Genomic DNA, 21,409 nt, shown 5'->3' with positions numbered 1-21,409 from the left:
CACCACCACCACCACACACACACACAACCGCCACACAGCAGCAGCAGCGCGGCGAATCACTGCTGTAACACAACAACAGACAACAGACTGTCTGGTACTGTTTTGAGGCATCGTGATCAGAGAAAAATCGGGAAACCAGGACATCTTCTGTAGGAATGGGAAAAGTTGGCTAAGGTATGATGATATTTTATTTTAAGACATTCTAAAATTGCATTTCTGTCTCATTTTTGGTGGTGTTACTCTACTTAGGACCCTTTCCTTTTTGGAGATAGCCTGCCGAAGATGGGTAGGGCCTAGCCTAGGCTAGGGGCCTAGTAGGCTAGGCTGGATTATAGGCTTAGGCCTAGTGTCAAGTCTAGGCCTAGACTCTAGTTTTGGTCATGGAGAAATATGGTTAGATAAAGGAGTAGTCGTAGCCTAGCCGCCTATGCCTACAATGTGAAACAGATAAAAGAGTAGATAGAAAGCTCAACCTGCCAGGATTTTTCTCTCACACACTGCTCTCACCTTGGGTGTCAATTGGTGGGAACAGGGGGATACTCTCCCCTCCCCCGACATTTCAAAGTTGGAGGAATATTGTCATATCAATTCCCCCCCCCCCCCAAAGTACCCACTATTCACCATTCATCTATAGTTCTAGTTAAAACCCCACTTTTTAAAGTGAGTAGAGAGAATATTACGAATGACAAAAGGTAAATCATTATTTTTTTACGATGTTCAGTCTGCAAAAATATATGTGGGCTTTTGATCATGAATGCCAGGTAAATTAAAACACCTTTTATGTCGATGTAGTGTGGAGATGATGTTAATTGTAAATTGTTAATTTAAAATCAATTAAATATGACTTATAAAATGCTAGTAACTCCAGAGCTTCCACCAGGTCTTTGTTTGTGGGCCCCACTGAGGCCTTAACTTCTTAAGTGGCCCCACCTAAAGCGTGAGCATACAGCCCAAGGTTTTTTTCCTATTCGTCTCCCCCACCCACATCCTTCAAGTTTGGATCGATGCCCTTGACTCTCGCACAGAGTCACACCACATGATATTCTATTATTTCACAATGAAATATAAATTTCAATCAAACATTCTGAAAGCAAAATTGATCCTTAAAAGATGTGAGAAACTTTGTGTTAGAGAGTCAGAGGGGCAAGTAAATCAAGGTGATTGAGCCTTCATATCTTCTTCATCTAACCTCTGCAGTACAAATTGAAGCCTTGGGCTTCTCTTTTTTTTCAACTTTGGATGGGCTTCTTTTCGAGGCTAATTTTGCAAAAGGCCTCAGCCTTAAGCCTACCACTATTTTGACTTCGGAATTGTTTGTACCATGGCACCCGAGTCGCGAGCGTAGTTTTGTTATTCCGTGCACAAAAAATACATAGCGCCCTCAACGTTTGGTCTTTTACTTTTCTTCTTTTCTTTTTTCGACCACCACCACCACCACACACACACACAACCGCCACACAGCAGCAGCAGCGCGGCGAATCACTGCTGTAACACAACAACAGACAACAGACTGTCTGGTACTGTTTTGAGGCATCGTGATCAGAGAAAAATCGGGAAACCAGGACATCTTCTGTAGGAATGGGAAAAGTTGGCTAAGGTATGATGATATTTTATTTTAAGACATTCTAAAATTGCATTTCTGTCTCATTTTTGGTGGTGTTACTCTACTTAGGACCCTTTCCTTTTTGGAGATAGCCTGCCGAAGATGGGTAGGCCCTAGGGCCTAGCCTAGGCTAGGAGCCTAGTAGGCTAGGCTGGATTATAGGCTTAGGCCTAGTGTCAAGTCTAGGCCTAGACTCTAGTTTTGGTCATGGAGAAATATGGTTAGGTAAAGGAGTTGTCGTAGCCTAGCCGCCTATGCCTACAATGTGACACAGATAAAAGAGTAGATAGAAAGCTCAACCTGCCAGGATTTTTCTCTCACACTGCTCTCACCTTGGGTGTCAATTGGTGGGAACAGGGGGATACGCTCCCCTCCCCCGACCTTTGGAGGAATATTGTCATATCATTTCCCCCCCCCCAAAGTACCCACTATTCACAATTAAGTGGCCCCACCTAAAGCGTGAGCATACAGCCTAAGGTTTTATTCCTGTTCGTCTCCCCCACCCACATCCTTCAAGTTTGGATCGACGCCCTTGACTCTCGCACAGAGTCACACTACATGATATTCTATTATTTCACAATGAAATATAAATTTCAATCAAACATTCTGAAAGCAAAATTGATCCTTAAAAGATGTGAGAAACTTTGTGTTAGAGAGTCAGAGGGGCAAGTAAATCAAGGTGATTGAGCCTTCATGTCTTCTTCATCTAACCTCTGCAATACAAATTGAAGCCTTGTGCTTCTCTTTTTTTTCAACTTTGGATGGGCTTCTTTTCGAGGCTAATTTTGCAAAGTAAGGAGGATGACTTCTTTTCAAAATTAATGCTGTAAATTTTGGTAATTACTACTACTGTATAAAACAATAAATAGGGCCACTGTAACACCAATATGTATCATGGAGTGTATTAACTGGCAATCACCTAAACTACTAATTTATTTTGTTTCTTTGCAATTCATGAAAAGAAGCCCATGCTATCTTGAAAATGGGCTTCTTCTCGAGATTATTCAAGGTTTTTTGGTGTCTTTAAATGTAAATTGTTTTTGCAATCTTTTATTCAATTTATAATTAATGTGTTTTTATATGCCCTTTTTATTTGTTCCTTTTTTAGCTTTGTTAATTAGGTTTTATATCTGGTGCTGTGCTTTTTATCTAATGTTACTTGCCTTTTAATGTCTTTTTTTTTTAATACATGTATGTGTCGTGAATTTCTTTAATTTTGCCGTGTTCAGTTTTCAATTTTTAACTTGCAACAATTGGAATACATACTGTTTGTGATTTGTATATATATATTTTTTTATGAATGAATGAATATAGACCTTGAATATATGAATTATATCAAGTCTTCATCAAAATCAGCCAGTGTCTGCAAAAATCTTCTAAAAATTTATTTTTTTACAACATGAATTTTACATGCATTTTCATTTGGGTGTCAAACCTGTGTCGGCCACCATCCCTAAGTATCAGGCTGTTGGTGGTATAGAGCAAATGTGTATTTCATTCCTTTGATAATTTATCCGTATTCTTATATTTATATGAAAAACATACTGTTGCAGACATTGAAAATAAACATAGGAATACAGCATAATTTGAAGACACAAGAATGTAGGCTTATTTCTATTAGGGTCCCATTTTACATGGAAAAAACAGAGAACTTGTTTAAAATAAAAAAACAATTATGGAAAAATTTCTAAATTAGAAATTTTTTTATTTATTATTTTCAACAATAAAAATCTTGAACTATGCCAAGGAGTAGTAACCCATAGCCAAATATATTTTCCAAAAATTAGAATTTCACCAGGTAGGTGTCTGGGACTGGATTAAATTATTAGTAGTATTATTAAAATTGATTCTCTTTAAAAGTATATTTCATTTAATACACGTTGACCACATATCTCAGACTTCACCTTCCCCCTGCTCAATGCAATGCCCTTCACGATTTCTTATTTCACGATATTCAAATCATATGGAACAGACTCCCAATTGCTACTCATTTATCTTCCTCCGTCTCTTCTTCCCAAACTGCTGTTGACCACCTGCTCTAAGCCACTTGCTTTATTTATTTATTCATTTATTTAATATTCACTTGTTTATCTATTGCTAAATTTATTTACTTGTTATGTATTTTTTAATTTAATTTATTTATTTATTTTATTATTATTTTTTTTTTATTATCATTGATTACCAACTTAAGTATAACATACTATTAATTTTGTGCCATTTATTCATTAATTGTTACAGTGTTATACATTTTTCTGATAACTGTAGATACTGCGTACAGGGACATGTTCCCTTTGTTACCTATCAGTGTCTTATTTGAGTAAAACAAATTATGAATTAAGGTGGTGGCGGATGGTTACCCCCTTAGAGATTCTGCATTTGGTTGTGCCATTTATTCAAGTATTCAATTATTTATTCTTATGAATGTGAAGCGCATAGAATCTTGTCCTTCAAGTGTAACATTAGGGAGCTTTTTGATTGCACGATGATGGTAGGGCATAGAACGTAATGATGTCACTAAAAGTCATCTGCGTATGCGAGAACATTAAGGTCACCTTGTCGAGCAGATTCTGAAATGCAATTTGGCCAAAACTACATATACAGAGAACGTAGGACGCCAGGTAGGGCGGTCACGCATGGATGATTCCGTTCTAGCGTCGTGTCGTTATTTCATGAGTTAAATTTGCCTTGATGTTTTATTATACTATCATCGAAAAACAAATAATAATCATGCATGATACCATTAACACTCCATTATAGGCTGTGCTCTCAATATGACTATACAATATAATATAATCTCATATAATAATACTGTATTTATTTAGGTTGGTGTCCATGAAATTTTGCTATAATTAAGGAATTAATCTTTAGGGAGGCAGAGAATGTGTTTCATAGGTGTTTCATCCAAATGGAGTTACACTGTAATGTAAATGACATTGAGAGCTTGATGTCATGATTGTCATGATGCAATTACTGACACTATTATTATTTAGTATATAAATAATAATATTTATAATATATGTCAGTTTTAATGTATCATAACATTTAAAAATTGACATACTATATTATTATTATGTATTGAATAAAAATATAATTTTCATAATGTAAATAATATTACTAAGGCAAAAACATTATATACACACCCACACATGGGTGATATACAGTATTTATTATTTCATTAAGAATAGATAATGGTAATGAGCCTCTAACTAATGAAGGTGTTTACTAATGTTGTATTGTGTAGAGAAAGATATATCTCTTCCTATTGTATATGTCTACCTAGTGTCTCATCATCCATCATGTCCATAAATAGGCTTGTTTTCATAAAAAGTAAACAAATGTGCCTCAAAATTTGTTGTGTTATTAATGTTGTTAGGTTATGGATAAGTATATTAATTTATATAATAAAAACAAGAAATAATATTAAAGATTTAAAAAAAAAATTACAAAGGAATTGAAAGTGAACTGCTGTCAGAATTGTCTGCATTTTTTGTGTATTTAAATTAGCTTTGTTTGTGCTTTTGTATTTTTATTGAATTGTGCATTTTAAATATAATGCGAATAAAGGAAACTGAACTGTAAAAGTGCATGTTTAAAACCACTGTTTTAGAGATAGAAGCAGATATCAATTATGTAATTCATGAAAGGTTGGGCAAAGTGTGGTGAATTTATAGACCTGTCTGGATTAGTGGATTATAGTTCTGCAAAAATGAATTCAATAGCAGACATCTAACTTATCTAGATAATCCTCTCCCAATAAATGCTGGTGAGTCTATAAACCTGTATTTATCCATTAATTTATAAATTTACCAACCACCAAACAAAATTAGAACTTAAACTTGACATTAGGCTTGCTTGATCGTGAAAACCTCTCCATCTCTTAACACAGTTGGGAAGAGCAACCAAATTCTTGGTCGTAGTTTGAAGGTCTTTGTGGTGAATCCATATGGAGATTTTTCTAAAAATACTGTTTGGATTCATGCCTTCTTATGAAAAGCCTGATCACCTTTGTATGATGAAGGCTATTGCATTTTAATGAATATTCATAATTTGAAATCACTCATGCATAACAAGTTTCATCTATTAATTAGTAGTGTAAAGGATGGAACAATTGACAGGAGCTTATTAAAAGTTGAAGGTATAAACTTTGAAGAATCAACAGCAAATGCTTAAGTAGGCAATTCCTCGCATTTAGATAAAAAAAAGCATAGGAATAAGTTCTATAAAAAATTACAAAATATAGGTATTATGGAGTAGATTGTGCCTTACATAAAATTCATTAGTGGCACAATCATGCTACAAAATCAACAAAACAAAGTACAAACAAACAGTAAATACTGTATACTTTGTATAATATCTTCATTAGACATTATTTCTGTTATCAAGGCCAACACAGCCTCTATCAAATTTACTATTTATTTTGTTTTTAGAATTTTGATTTATTAATTTATTTAGATTTTTATGAGAAAAACCCTCCTAGGAAAATAGATGATACAGTAAGCTAATATTTTTAAATCACTCTTAGGCGTATTATAAGATATTGCCATCTGCAGCACATAAAACAAAAATCAATATATACTTTAACCTATCAGTCATTTCATGATTATTTATTATCATGGTGCATTATAATCCACAACAATACTAATCCAAATACAAGTAAAATTTCTGATGAAAATGAACTTGTACAATATGATTATCAGCAATAAGTTTTTCTTGGGGCAAACCAGGTTTAGTGGTTAAATTAATCTTTTATGGATACATGCACATGTCTACCGTACTCGTGCGAATAAGCGCCCCGTTTGAATAAGCGCCCCTCTCGAATAAGCGCTGTGAACGTGAAAATTTCCTTAAGCGCCCCGTTCGAATAAGCACCCCCATCTAATCTGAATAAGCGTCCCCTCAATAATAATAATTTCTTTTTAGCAAGTCAATAATCCAATCAATCCAGGGACTGTGGTTGTTGGCATGATTTGAGCTGCAGAGTGGAATCACATTTTTCTTAGGTCAATGTCAAAATGAGGATATTTCTCTTGGACAGATGAGAGCTCCGATCCCTGGATAGACAGTATATTTTCAACTTTCCTCTTCTTACATATTTGTCTAGGCCTAGTCCTACTCCTCTTTTTCTTTTTCCGACAGTTTGCACCTTTAGCACATTCACATCTGAGTTTTCAAGAAAACCTGCAATGATCCTGCCATCCTGCTAATCTCAATCAGCCGATGGCCAACTAGCTTATAACCACTACCCACCATTGCATCTGCTTTTCTGCTGTTATGTAAATATTCACAGCATTCTTGTCTGAACCATGTTCTCTGGACGATTATTTTTTCTTCCGCACCACCATTCGTAATGTCCTTATATATAATCTTTTTTCATTCGAAAAGTGCCTCTTGAATTTAATAAGTTCCCATAAGGACCCCTCGATTTTCATCTATTTTGATAAGTGCCCCCTCAATTTCCACTCTGTTTTCATAAGCGCCCCGTTTAAATAAGTGCCCCGTTTGAATAAGCGCCCCTCAAAAAGTGCAAAAAAAAATATTTTAAGCGCCCGGGTGCTTATTTGCGCGGGTACGGGACATATGGATTATTATACTGTTTTAAAAAGCGTTGACAAATTTGCACTTATACTGATATTATGTAGTATCTCCTAGTATATTGTAATTATTTATAGTTTTGGATTCTTGTACAGTAATTGTGTGTTCAGCATAAATATTTATTAGTTCTGTTCTACTTACAAATGCTGGTGTGCTTATTATAGTTGATATACAATTATGAATAATTGATAAACTTAATTAATAGGAAGGTTCTTAAAAGGACTGCTAAGAAAGTATTACTTCCAAAGCTTCGCTGCTAGCCATTGAATTATATTGATAGCCATGAAATTAATTTGCTATTTTCAATTTGCATCTAATATTAAGAAATTATGTAAAAATTCATTGCCATGTCTATATATTTTGTAATCATGGTGAATGGGTTAGATTGATAGTAAAAACAAATAATTAAAAAAATATATCTAAAAAAATATTTTTTTAAATTATGGGTAATTTGTCACAAACCAACAAAATATAGAACGGTTCTCTTTCAATTTTGTTGTTATTTTATGCATTGGTAATGGCTGAAGTGTATTTAGCTACTTCTTTGTAAAATGTGCAGCATTAAAATTTGCTTTATTTTTCCATTTTTATAGAAATTTATGTGATATCTATCGTCTGGCTGACCTTCGACCTCTTTCAGGATGGGTATCATGTGTTGTTGCTATGTGAAAAAGAACGATGATTATGAGTCTCTGAATCATAAATCATCTGTCGAATCTCCCAGTGGACATTCCAGGTATGGGACAGTAGACGATGAAGAGCATGACAAGATAGTTAGTGCCAGACCACCAGAAACTAAACAGGGTCATTATCCAAAATCACCTCTTAAACAGAAAATCAGCTTGCAGTCATCAGATTCGGAACAGAGATCAGTGAGACATGTTAGGATACATGTCTCATCGTCCGATTCAGATGAGAGCGATGATGACTCACCTCCTCCTATTCACAGAAGTGCATATTCAAGTGCCCCACCAAAGATACACAGTGGGAATTCAGCACCAGCTACCAAAGAACATGCCCCAGTTAAGGCAAGTCCATCTATCACAATAGAAGGAGATGAAGAAGAGAAAGATCAAACTCCAAAGACAATAGCCAGTGGCCTTGCTGCTATTCTGAAAGGTGAAGACATTGTATCTCCACCTACAGAAGCCACCAGAGCAGATGGAGAAGGTGCCTCAGCTGAATCGTCTGATCCCGAAGACTCGACAGGAGGGCACTCCAGCATATCTGCTAATCAAGCTGGTAGCTTGGATAGCTTAGATGACAGTGATAAGGGAAAGAAGTCTAAAAAGTCCAAGTCAGTTGTGAGGAAGGTTGGGACATCTATGAAGAGGGCAAGTAGGAAGGCCAGCAAGTCCATGCAGAAAGGGATGGCAAAGATGCTACATCCAAACAAAGGAAAAGATAGCCCAAATGATTCTGAGGGTAAGCCCAATTTTTTTCATTTGAAATTGTATTGTCTATATTTATAGAAATTGCTGCTCTAAACCGCACGTGAATATATGTGTTCTAATTTAATTTTTTGACAACAACCTGATATCGTGAGGATGGATTCTATAAATATAGAGCTGCATATAGCTTGGATAAGATGCTCGCCTTCTTGCTTTGAGCTGTATGTAGCTTGGATAAGATGCTTGCCTTCTTGTCTTGAGTTCAAAGCTGGTTATAATAATGTTGTTTTCATTTCTACAGGAAGTCTCAAAGCACTTCTATTGATATTACACTGATCTCTTAAAACATTGAAAAAGCTACTGTACACAAACCTACACCTCCTTCACGCTCTCTAAGATTGTTCCTAGTCCTACTGGACATCAAATTGAACAAAACTAAAAAAATTACTCAAAAATAATATATTTGAAGCCATATGAAGGTATTTGAATAATAATATGCATTTTTTAAGACATCTACAGTATAGGTACCTTTTAATGAAATTAATAAAATCAACAAACAATGGGCAAATATAATAAATACATTTTCATCTTTTTTATATATTAAATATTTCAGTACTGAAATATATTTGAAATAAATAATTTAATATTTTACTCAATAGTGTTATATTTTAATAATATTGAATTAAAATTTTATGATTATAACATAATTATTAAACATGTGCCATACAGTACTTGCTTATTGTTTTAATATTAGTATCCGACCTGTGGTTACAGTAGGCTGTAAATATTTGTCAAGTTATAATGTACAATATAATAAATGGCAGATGTGCCGCTACTGAAGGTGTAATATAGCTCTCTGTAGGTTTGTTGACATTACAAACATCCCAATGATCATTATTGGAATTTAATTTGCTGAGTTATGTATTCTGCATGAATAACAAATATTCTCAACATTCAATATTTATTCAAAGTATCTTTTCAAATCTTCTATTTTATATACATTCCATAGTGTCCTTTAATGTGATTAAGTTATTATTTATTCTTCATCATCATAATTCATTAATAATCTTTATTAATATTGTCATCATATCATATTTATTATGGTCATATTAAATTATTATTTTTGTAGTGTAATAATAAAAATATTTTTATTATTTTTTCTTGTGTTTAAATCTCATTGATTATTATGCATACTGTTTGTTCAGAATGCTCCATTAAATTCAGATTTTCTTTCATAATGTTCATACCATTTATTTACAATTTAACAAAAACATTTGATGTGAAAGGTATGGATTAGTACAGTAATAACATAATTACCCCGTAATAAACAGGCTATTGTCTTACATGATAACAATAACTGTCGCTTTTTGTGTGCAATGTTTAATACCTTTATGTAGAAAGATAGAATCCATATGGTACAAATGTGTTTTTATTGAAGTATACTGACCTAAATGGTTTTACGGGGTGCTGTATTGTAGCTATAGCCATATGTTTAGATTTTTTTAAACCTCTTTACACTGCACATCTCATTATGTGAATGAGGAATATTTTTTTGTTCTTGGCATTGGTACATAAAGGAAATATTAATTACGACTATAATGTAAAATTGATTTTAAACAATTTAAATATCTTCCTACGCATAAGATTTTGAATGGAGGAATAGTCAGGATGTAGAAATACTTCAATTTGGAAATGAACGCTTCTAGTAGAATGATGTAGCATTGTATGATATTATAATTACTTGTGTGTCCTTTAACTGAAAAATATAAGAGCATCCATAGATCATTGTTGGAGAAGTCAACTGTAAACAAAAGAACTTTTGTTTCAAATTATGATTGAGACATTTTATATATTTTTCAAATGTTTTTAATTCAGAGTAGTCAAGTCTGTCTAGATTTCTACTACTAATGAAGTAAATTTGAATTGCTATGTTATTGTTATTTTATCATTTGATTCAATTATTCACATGAAAAATCACATCAGCCCCAATATGTTTGCCCACTCCTGTTGATAATTCTTGCCAAGCCTATATTTACATTTAGCATTATGTACATCCCACTGAAAATAACAAAACCACATCTATAAAGATTGTTAAATTATCAGTCAGGTTTGAGGTCAGCTGAATATGTTCAAGGTCAGCACTCCTATATTTTGTTATACAGTAGGGAAGCTGCTAAAAAGAACAGTGCTGTTAAAGTCAAGCATGCAAGGGTTGATTCAAGCAAGAAATTGGCACTATCCTGGATTACCTCACAATGCTTTTTGTATAATACAATAACTATGAGGAAAAATCTTTCATACTTTTAAAGTGGGAGCGGTTGATGCAGCGGTTATATTTCGTTTCCTCAAGGTCAGGGTTTGAGCCTACTCTGTGCATTTTGCTTGTGTCCTTGGACAAAGAACCTAATACTAAACTTTTAACATAATAAAATGTCTTTCTCCACAAAGGAGTATAAGGGTACAGTACCTGATTAAAGTAATACTGGGGAGGTTTAAAAGGCGACGTGGAAAGGAACTGGCCACCTTACACAAAATGCTGAGGTTTAGTACGATGGGCTAACTAAACAGCTCATTCCCCTACTCTCTACTTTCAGTAATGATTTAACAGAATACCTTTACCTATACTTTTAATTATTGCCCTAGTTTATTAATACATCAAACAGCCATACACCAGTCATATTCCAATATCGGTCCCAGGTGAATATCCCCAGGTGAGTGTCCTAGCCCTACAGGGCTCCCAGGGGAATGTCATCTGTAGTCATACACTGTAAATCTCAGCAGAAATCAGACAGTCGTATTAATTGTGCATTTAAATCATTCAAATCCTACAAGAGATACTAATGACTTATTAGTGAAATGAGACAGTAGAGAAATTGCTTGCCTAAAGAGCAATGTGCACAGTTACAGAACACAATGTTACCCTTCGGTGAAAAGCCGCATTTGCAGCAGCACAATAACAAATGGGCAAACCTTTTATTTTGTTTCATTTATTTATTCGACCAAAATACAACAAAAACATGGTTGGGGGCAGCTTAAGCAAATGACTCACTATGGGCATGTTTCTGCTGAATAACACCAGAAACACGTTTTTTAAAAATGGTTAAATTCCTTTGGAAAACATTTCTAGTGAAAAGTAATAAAAACATGGTAACGCGAATAATGATGATGATTGCCTATGCAATTTGAAGTTGAACTTCTCCCTGTGAGCTACAGCACATGGTGCAAAAGAAGTAAACAACATACTGCGAAAGTATGAAAATAAATATGGTAAGCCTAAAGCATGTTATCCTGTTGGTTTCATTTTTTCTTCCCCCTGAATTTCCCGCGAACGAACGATCGAACCAATGAAGAAGTCAAGTTAGCTCACCGATGGGTCATCGACGGGACTAACACGGTATTGCATTGCAGCTAAAAAGTGTACCACAAAACATATTTTCTGAACGCCAAACTTATAATGAATGCGTGTTAAAACATGCATTTTTAGAACACATTCCTAACTGTGTTTATGTTTCTGCTGTAAAAAGAACATGTTTTTAATAACCGTATAAAAATAAATATGTTTTTTGCTCAGCACAAACAGGCCATAAAACTCTTTCAAGTCAACTGCCCCCTAAAAAATAATACATTTCAATAAACCTACTCTTTAATATCTCCGAATCTGTTGACTTTATGGTGCATGCATGCTTTTTTGTTGTATTTATGTATTTTAGATGTTTGCTTGTTCAAAATATTATGATGAATACTTAAAAAAATGTGGGTCATTTTGTGTTGTGAAATTTAACTATTTTACATCACAGATGACCTTTTAAATGAATCCTGTTCATTAATTTTTAATTCACATAGAAGCCCATCCACTGTAGTATTGTGAATTTTATCTCAATTCAGCATTGCTTCCATGATGTATTTTTAATGTAAATCAATATTTCATTTATAATTCTTCCATCTTATATCTATCTACAGTAGGCCTATGTATCTGTTGATAGTTCTGTCAGTCTGTGTGGGTTTCTGTATATGTATCTATCAATTTTTCTATAACAAGTTATTATTTCATAATTCACTTGTATGGAATCAATAAAGTTTATCTTATCTTAAAGTTTTAACAACAATTTATGTTGCAAAAGATGTTGGAGCAATTGGTGCAATAGTTGTTGCTCTGTCTCCCTACCTTGAGGTCATGGGCTCGGTACCCTCACTGTGCTAGTCACTTGTGTCCTTGAACAAGACAGTTTTCATTTATCTCTCTCCATCGAGAAGTATAAATGTGTACCAGCAAATCACAGACCCTATACACCATATGCATGGCCTTGTTTTTAGCTGTAGCGTGCCTACAGAAATGCTGAAACACTTTTACTTTTGTTTCTTCTCACTTTACAAATATTTCTGCTGATTTGCCTACCTAAGCCTATTGTAGGTATGGCTGTATGTTAGTGAAGAATAATATTGTGAACTGTACTTTTTTTAAAGTAAAGCAAAAGTGTCACTAAGAGACTAGTTGAGATTTTTATTAACACAAGCTTTTACAGTATGTACACAGTACGCTTATTCAGTGGGTGATACAGGGTCTAAAGAAGTGTACTGTGTACACAAAGACTTGTGATGCTAAAAATCTCAAAAAAATAAAAAAAAAAAAGTCTCAAAGTGCTACTTTTGCTGTAGTCACTGTGTTCCTAAAGAGTTTGCAATATGTTTTGGAGGGACAGTATAAGCTGTACTAGTGGAGAAGTAGCTTGATGCTTGGTTTCTAGTTCGAGGGTGCATAATAATTGCATGAAAATGGTTTTATGCAGCATACTGTAGTAAAATAAATGACTTAAAATAATATTAAATTGTTATATTGTCTTTTTATTTCTTATTATAGTTTTAGTTCTTATTACAGTATGGTTTACTATATTTTACCATTTATTATTATTATTATTATTATTATTATTATTATTGTTATTATTATTATTATTATTATTATAGATTTTGATAGCACACTCTCGTAATATATCTGAAACAGCATTGCGGCAGAAATTGAATAGGTTGAGGCAATGAAAAGAAAACTCATGTGACTATACAGTAGTAGCCTGCCAAACCGTAGCCAACATGTTCACTTTATCACAGTACCTACAGTATATAGAATCTGCGAGTTTACTATTATTCAATTTGACCTCTGATTTGTTTAAGTACTGGTAGTATTGTGTTTGCATTCTTTTGTTGGTTCAATAACTTTGGTATTTAATGGTAAACATTCAAGTATCAGTCAACTAACTGTTCTTAGAAATTACATACAATATGGCATTGTCAAAGTTGATGGAGCAAAAATCTACATAAAAGCCAATTGTGGGAAACATTTGTTTTTCTCGTAGTCTGGGCCACCTCTTTTACTTTAGTGAGGCAAAACAACCAGAAGAGTTGCTCATTTTTATAATTGAGTATCGAATAGTGAATGTAATAAGAATATGCACTTTTTAAAACTGCAGTGAAAATTTTGGAATTGCAGGTTCTTGTTACTTAATGAGTATCCAATGCTGAATAGTGTCTACCACCTTGTGAAAACAAAGAGACGAGAGTTCACTTAAGCTCTTTTCTAGACCCTACTACTGTACGATGGGCCCTTGAGTTCTCGAAGGCCCCTGGTGGGGTAAAAAGGGAACTTCTCATCCAATCTGACATTATTTTAAAGGATGTTTTTTGACATGTTCTGTCCTTTAAGGCAGTGCTTCCCAAACTTACTTCATAGGGATGCACATTAGCAATCAGTCTTACACCGGCAACCCACCTTGTTAGACACAAGGTTTCTACAGTACTCACAGGCCTTCTTGATTGGGCTTGTAAAATAATGATTTAAACAATCCCATAAGTTGGGAATTGAAGTTTTAAGGGGCCCTTAATCTGATTCTGAGAGTTTGTGGTACTGGCAAACAAATATCTTGGCGACCGTTAGGTCTGTGGCCCCAGGCTTAAGCCAGTGAGATCTCATACAGTAGGTGTTACACCACAGGTGTACCACACTATGATTCAACAAGCTTATAGTGTTATGTCAGCCCCCGACACCATGGAGTGAATGTATCTTTCTATAAAATAATTTTAGGCTAGGAAAATAAATGTATTGTAAATGTAATTTTTTTTTATTAAGAAGATATTAAAGTAATATAAGATATATTAAATTCCAGAATTTTGTTGTCAATAAAAATTGTTACAAAAATAAAAGAAACGATTTGAATAAAATTAAAGTCTGCTTCACTGTTGCGAAGATGATAGCGTAGATAATCTTTTAAGATTGATGGATGGATTGTTTGAGCGGCTGAATAACGGATGAAACTACTTAAATTGGCTCTGTAGAAGGTTCAACTAATCAGTAATCAGTGGAAATCTGCAGTATTGTTGAAATTATAAATAAGGACAGACAATTACGTACAGCCTGTAAAGTGGGCCAAGATTCTGTTTAATGACTGCATCATCTGAGGTAGTGGTGAGAGCTGTTCTTGAACAGAACAAATCTGAAATTTAAGTCTTATCCATTAGTTAATAGTTTGACCTTTAACCCAGCAGCAAAGCTACATAATCATCATGGAGTCGTTCAAGATATAGTTTTTTTTTTAACTGTTAATTTTGAATGAAAAAAATTATGTCCACTGTTGAGTTTGTGGGCCTTTCTTAAAATAACTGTTATTTTAGTCGATTATGATATGATCTCTCGTTGCATTTGCATTAAGAATAATTATATGAGTGCATAAGCTGTTGAACAACAAATTCACAACTATGATCATGAAAATGAAGTAAATAGTATTTATATTGGCTGAATGTTTTGGCTCTCGTAAGTCTTCAGTTTTAAGCATTTGTTGCTATAACAAATGAAATGTTTCATCAAAAGACAAAAAAGAATGTAGAAATGGGCTGTTTAGAATGAATAGAATGAATAAAGCTCTAGTTTCAGACATCATAATCTAAAGAAATAAAACAAATATTAAATCAATGTTTTATGATAACAATCATATCTTAAAATTTAACTGAGAATCTTGGATTGAACATGTCTAATCTAGATGAATTTACAGAATATACTTTGAATGTTTGTTTGATATGTTTTTAATATTTTCTTTTACTATGGTAGACCATAACAACAGGCAATACAAAAGCAGTATTGACGACGACCTGGACAACCAAGGTAATTATACCAATGGTTATTCATATTTAAAATCATCTTTGTGTACATTTCACAATCCATTCGTTACTATATAATATGCACTGTGTTCATCAATCATTTAATGCTGGTTGAATCTAGCTTATTCACATTGAGTAGAGATAAAGCGATGCACAAGGCTACATTTAAAAAATCTGATGACTATATTCTAGTCTCACTGAACATTTTGTAACTCATAAAACTAATGCATTCTGTAATTGTTCCAACAAGTGCTATGGTGCTTTTCAAATTTTGGAGTCTTCAGTGCAGCCCTTATTTGAGAGCGGTGCTTATTTTAGAGTGGCTTTGTTAAGATTCTAAATTGGGTACCATTTATGGCACATAGGCCTGCCTGATATGTTGCAACATCAGTATTATTTAATCAGAGAAAAGTTGGTTATTTAATTGTATTTCGATGATATGAAACATCAAAGCATGTTACGTCTGAGAGCAGTGCTTAGCGGGGGGGGGAAAAAAATCACATTTGGTGCAGCACTTATTCAAGAATGGTGCTTGTTGGAACATTTACAGTAGTCCACTATTGAATATATTTAAAATTTAAGTCAAGATTTTAAGCACTATATACAACATTCTAAAGATATTCCAAGAGGTAAAAGAGATATTTTGTTTCCGCTTTATCATGTTATTTCAATCATTTTATATGCACATTTCAAAATTTTCTAGACAAATTTTTAATTCAATTTTGTGATCATTTCACAGTGCTTTAACCTTGACGTTTTCCATCAATGTTATGTATATTTTTTAACAGTAGTTTCCAATTTTTACCCTTTGACCATGTTTAAGTGCCTCATTTATGATATCTTTATAACATTATCAGAGGATCATCTGGACATTAGCTAGACTTTGTGCAATAGGGGAAAGGCATTATGTATACAACAAACAAACATTTTTTACAAAAAAAATTAAATATTAATTAATGAAAAATGTTGATGTAGCCTTGGAATTACAGTAGGTATAAATTATTTTTTAGCCATACAAAGAAAAATGATGGTGATTTTTTTGTATTTTTCATTGAGCAACCAAAATGTTCATGTAAAAATCATACCTTTAGTATTGAACCATCGTGATTGCCTAAGCTGACCTCAATAACCATCAGAGCATGCAGCTCCTTCGTAGACATCATAAAAAATGCACTTACGCACATGTGCAGAATAATTTTTAATGTCATCGTTCTACAAGCATCACCAAATCTACATCATGTGTAACTGCTTTATTCAAGCTTCTGTGTCTACACTAAGTTAATGCCGTAATAATTCTTTATCTGCTGAAATCTTATGCGTATAAAAATATTTAGAGTCTGTTGACCAGAGTAAAAGGACCCGATGGTTTTAGTAGCATCTGTGGCGCTTTGATTGCTGGGTACAATTTAAGAATTGCTGTGAGCTTTTAGCACATACTTCTTGCAGCTATGGGTGGACTCATCTCTGATCAACCTTCAAGTAATTCTTATATTTGTGTCTTTGTTCTAACATATTGTCTGTTTGTGATTACTTACCTGGATATACCAATGATAGCTGTGTATCAAGGCTCAGTCAGAATATAAATTCTTAATTCTAAGTAGACATATTGAGTCCATACAGTAAATCAGTTAATATCCAGTTATGTATCATACATCACTATTAATCATTGTTTTGTGTTAACATGCCTTTACCATTCATTACACAAATAGATGAACCATCTTTGACTGTACCATCAACCAACTTACCATCACCTGGTCCACCTACCGGTAGTCCTAGATCCCCTCGCCCTATCTCACCTGGCGGTCATAGCCCGGTATCACCTGCTCGCCATAGGTCCTTGTCTTACGGACGCAGGAGTCCATCTTCACCATCTGCACATCAGCCGCTAACGAGGATGAGCTCGGATAGGATGCACTCAAAATATGCAAGAGGTAGTATGCATCATCTTAATCCTTTACCTTTGACCTGGATAACCAGGTGTGTTTACAATATTATGAAAATGAGGCTACAGCCATTCACATGATAGAATTATGGATTGTATTTTCAATTGACAAGCGAGTACGAATGCTTATTTTAATATGTTTTATACATTAAAAATAAGGTTTGTTATCAATATTTTTATTCAAATTGATATTGTGACATTTTATTAAAATGTCGCTTTTACATCACCTTCTAATATCTCACCTGCTTTACAAATTGTTCAAGAGTTACATTAGCTCATGTTTAATATTGATTAAAAAACCAACTAGTTAAAAAATATAGATTTGTTTCACCTGTGTTCAATAATAATCTCGTATTTATTTTAATTAATATTGTTTTTACACTCTACTAAAAGCAAGTACTAACAAATGTTGTATATATTGTCAATAATTTCAGAAATCAAATGTGTTTGAAGTAATATTCTTTTTGTATGGATTGTATAAAAGACTCTTATTCAGTCACTAGATTACATGGTTTATCTCTACAGTGTGCTAGCGCTCTACTATCATTTTATGTGTTATTATAAATAGAAATATTTATTAATATATATTACGATTATTTGTTTTATTAATTATTCATATTATATGTGTATATTATCATGATTGCCAGTATTTACTCAGCCCCTATTTTTTTGTAATTGTAAGAGGGAAACAAGAGAATATTGTTAGTCCTCATCTTTATCATCTTCCTCCTCCATCAGCATTATCATCATTATTTTCATCTTTGCCATAATCACTATCAGCATCTTCATAATCATAATTACCTCCATTATCTTTCAACCATATTTCTATCACTTTCTTTATCATCATTAATGATGTTATTAGAATTTTTTTCCATTTTTTGTTGGAGAATTATCAATCAATTAGTATTTCCATCAATGGAAACATCATCTCATGATAGACTCAACAATATTCCCTCACGTGCTTGCTTAAGAGCAGATACATCTTGTGAAATCATTGTGAAATGTAAAACCATATTTATTTATAGTAGAAGTATACTGTTTGATTTCCAGACTGAACAATATGAAGATAACACAAAAAAGCTATTCCCTGCTGATATAAATTGTTGCCTAATTGTAGATAAAGTTTAAATTTAATAAGTTCAAAGCGACTTGCAGGTGTCAGCTGGTACTTCTATCATAGCAGTTGATATATTTCCATGTCTACACTGTAATTAATGATCTGATTAATCTAATTATAATATTATATGAATTACGGTTTTTTTATTCCATAATTCACATTAAGATTGTGAATAATACTTTTATTGATTTTTTAATATATTATTAAAATGATAATTATAATAATAATAATAATAATAATAATAACAATAATAGTAATAATCATTGTTGTTTGTTTTAATGTATCAAATATTATTTTATAAAGTATTCTTTAATGATATTTTTATATGATTACTTTTATGTTAATGATAACAATGATATTAATAATATTGATTTAGAAAAAGACAATGATGTATAGCATAATGGTAAAGTACATCCACAACTACTGTTTGATTGAAATTGTTTAGCCTAACTATTTTTTGGGTTGGTTTCCATAATGTATATTTAGAGTTCTTGAAATGTTTAATTATAGATTATTATTATTTTCATCATTATCAGTCTTACGCTATATCATAATCGAGGCTTGCCGTCCCAAAACCAGTATACTGTCGCTAAATATTAAACTGAGTAGTTAGCATAAGAATGTGCCAGTATCGTATACCTCTGTACAGAGAAGCCGTAATACTTTTACTCATAACTTTGGCAATAATAAGTCAATTCCAGAAAATTACCCATCATTTAAATCTTAGTTGGAGAATAAGAATATATTAAAATGTTCATGTTTTTGTCACTGATGTTGGTTTTGTGCTGGCAAACCTCAATTATGTACCCGCTCAGTTTGACGAAAACAAAAATTCAGTGTGAAACAATTCCCTTTTAAATCAAATTCACAATCTGCAAAGTAAGTTTAACCGAGCAAATCGTCAGCGAGAAGAATAACCAGGCTGTCTTTCCATGTACAAAATCCCAATATGTACAGCGTGATTCAGTTAAATCTTCAAAAGCGGCATTATTGTGCATTAATAAATTTCATTGTGCATTTACACATTTGCATGCATACTATAATAATTTAATATTTTTCCAATTATAACTTTATGGTCGCACATTTAGACTGCCTTATGCATGACAAATAAGTCTCCATAAAATCTAACATGAACAACTGATATCATTTGTTAGAAATACATGTTTCTATTGATATGAAGTCCGGAAAAAGAGAAATGAAATTGGTATGAGTTAAGCTTAGTTTCCATACAATCGTGACATTGTCGCTACAGTGTTTTCAGTGCAATCGCTGTACTGCGTAGCAGGCTCAGAGGCAATCGTAAAGGATCCCCGATTCGACCCACCAATCAGCATCACCGAAAGCTATCAGCGATAGTGTGTAGGGATTTTAGGGAAACTCCGCTTTAGCTGCGGTACATTAAAAGTTTTCATTCATCTTGGTCAAAATAAATTCAATGCAAACTCGGTTTTAGCCTCATAATGAGACGTGGATTATAGAGCACCATCACATTGTTTACTTTATCCTCTAGGTAGCAATTAATTCATTGAATATGAATGAAATGATAAGAAGAGTATATAAATACTGCATGATCTTTAGTGTACATCTTGTTGGCTACCAACCTTGTGAAATAGCAAGCTGTTGCAGAGAGCATCACTTTTTTGTTGAACAGAATCATTTCTGATATTATCATCAATATTGCAAGTTTTATTTGGGGGGGGGGGTTGCTGATTGTTTTTTCATTGTGATATAATATTAAAATCCTTGTTTAAATCTTATGAGATATATTCTGTGTAATTTGTTTTAGAGAAAGTGTTAGAACGTGAGAAACAATGGGGTAAGATAGAAGCTGAAGCACAAAATAAACAAGATTCTCAGAAGACAAGCGCTATTGGCCAAGCTCTGCAAGTAAGTCTACTAATTATTTATTAATTAACCAAAGACAACAGCAGAAACAAATCTGCCACTTACATCTTATAATGAACAAAATAGACTGCTAATTATAGCCACCAGTGATTAAAAATTATTAAAATAACAATGATATCTTAGTTATTGCTGCAGTGAACATTAGAACACAAATTTCAGGGTTATTTGCAAGAAGATTTGTTATTGGTTTACATTTACACAGCACTGTTTTTTCAGTTACAAAGCACATTTATTTATTCCTAGTGAGTGGGTCCACATGATTTTTTATTGCTACAATAGCAGGCAACTGGAAATAAGCAGTGTAGATAAAGTGCCTTGCTTTAACGGCACAAAAATAATGCACGGGTAGGAAACACTGGCCTCAATAGTGCATTCCATTGTTCACCCTGTCACTGGTGACAGTATTTATCTTTGGAGTAAAAGAATTTTTTTTAATGTTTACTAAAAGAAATAAAAAGCCCATTTTAATGTAAACGTTTGCTATAGTCAATGATGACATAATAATTGTATTGCAGCATGTGATGAAAATCTAAAATAATGGGTGAGAATGGTTTGTCACGTTTGAATAGTTTGATTTCCTAACTTCAAGGTTGTGTTTTTCAATCCCTCGCTGTGCATTCCGCTTGTGGTTTCAAGCATAAGGCACTTTACATTGCTTAAATCTACCCGGCCGTATCAATGGGTACCAGCAAAAATATGTGGGAGTAATGATATGC

General features: G+C 33.3%; 1 protein-coding gene across 3 annotated transcripts in view; it reads left to right on the top strand.

Moving 5' to 3' along the window:
* Positions 1-106: 106 nt before the first annotated feature.
* The window catches only part of LOC117114296 (nucleolin 2-like), a 29,453-nt gene continuing 8,150 nt past the window's right edge, over positions 107-21,409 (top strand). The window contains exons 1-5 of one of the 3 annotated variants that reach the window (XM_033257919.1): positions 107-174; positions 7,789-8,620; positions 15,680-15,733; positions 17,439-17,660; positions 20,575-20,675. In XM_033257919.1, coding sequence (XP_033113810.1) covers positions 7,837-8,620; positions 15,680-15,733; positions 17,439-17,660; positions 20,575-20,675 — 1,161 coding nt within the window. In that variant the 5' untranslated portion in view covers positions 107-174; positions 7,789-7,836. Of the gene's footprint in view, positions 175-1,423; positions 1,598-7,788; positions 8,621-15,679; positions 15,734-17,438; positions 17,661-20,574; positions 20,676-21,409 lie in introns of those variants that run through there. The other 2 variants (XM_033257918.1, XM_033257920.1) reach the window with 2 other exon arrangements.

Source organism: Anneissia japonica, unplaced genomic scaffold, assembly GCF_011630105.1.
Source record: "Anneissia japonica isolate Jap-2015-1 unplaced genomic scaffold, ASM1163010v1 scaffold2994_len2133135_cov197, whole genome shotgun sequence".
Lineage (NCBI taxonomy): Eukaryota > Metazoa > Echinodermata > Crinoidea > Comatulida > Comatulidae > Anneissia > Anneissia japonica.
This window is presented reverse-complemented; position numbering and strand designations above follow the sequence as displayed.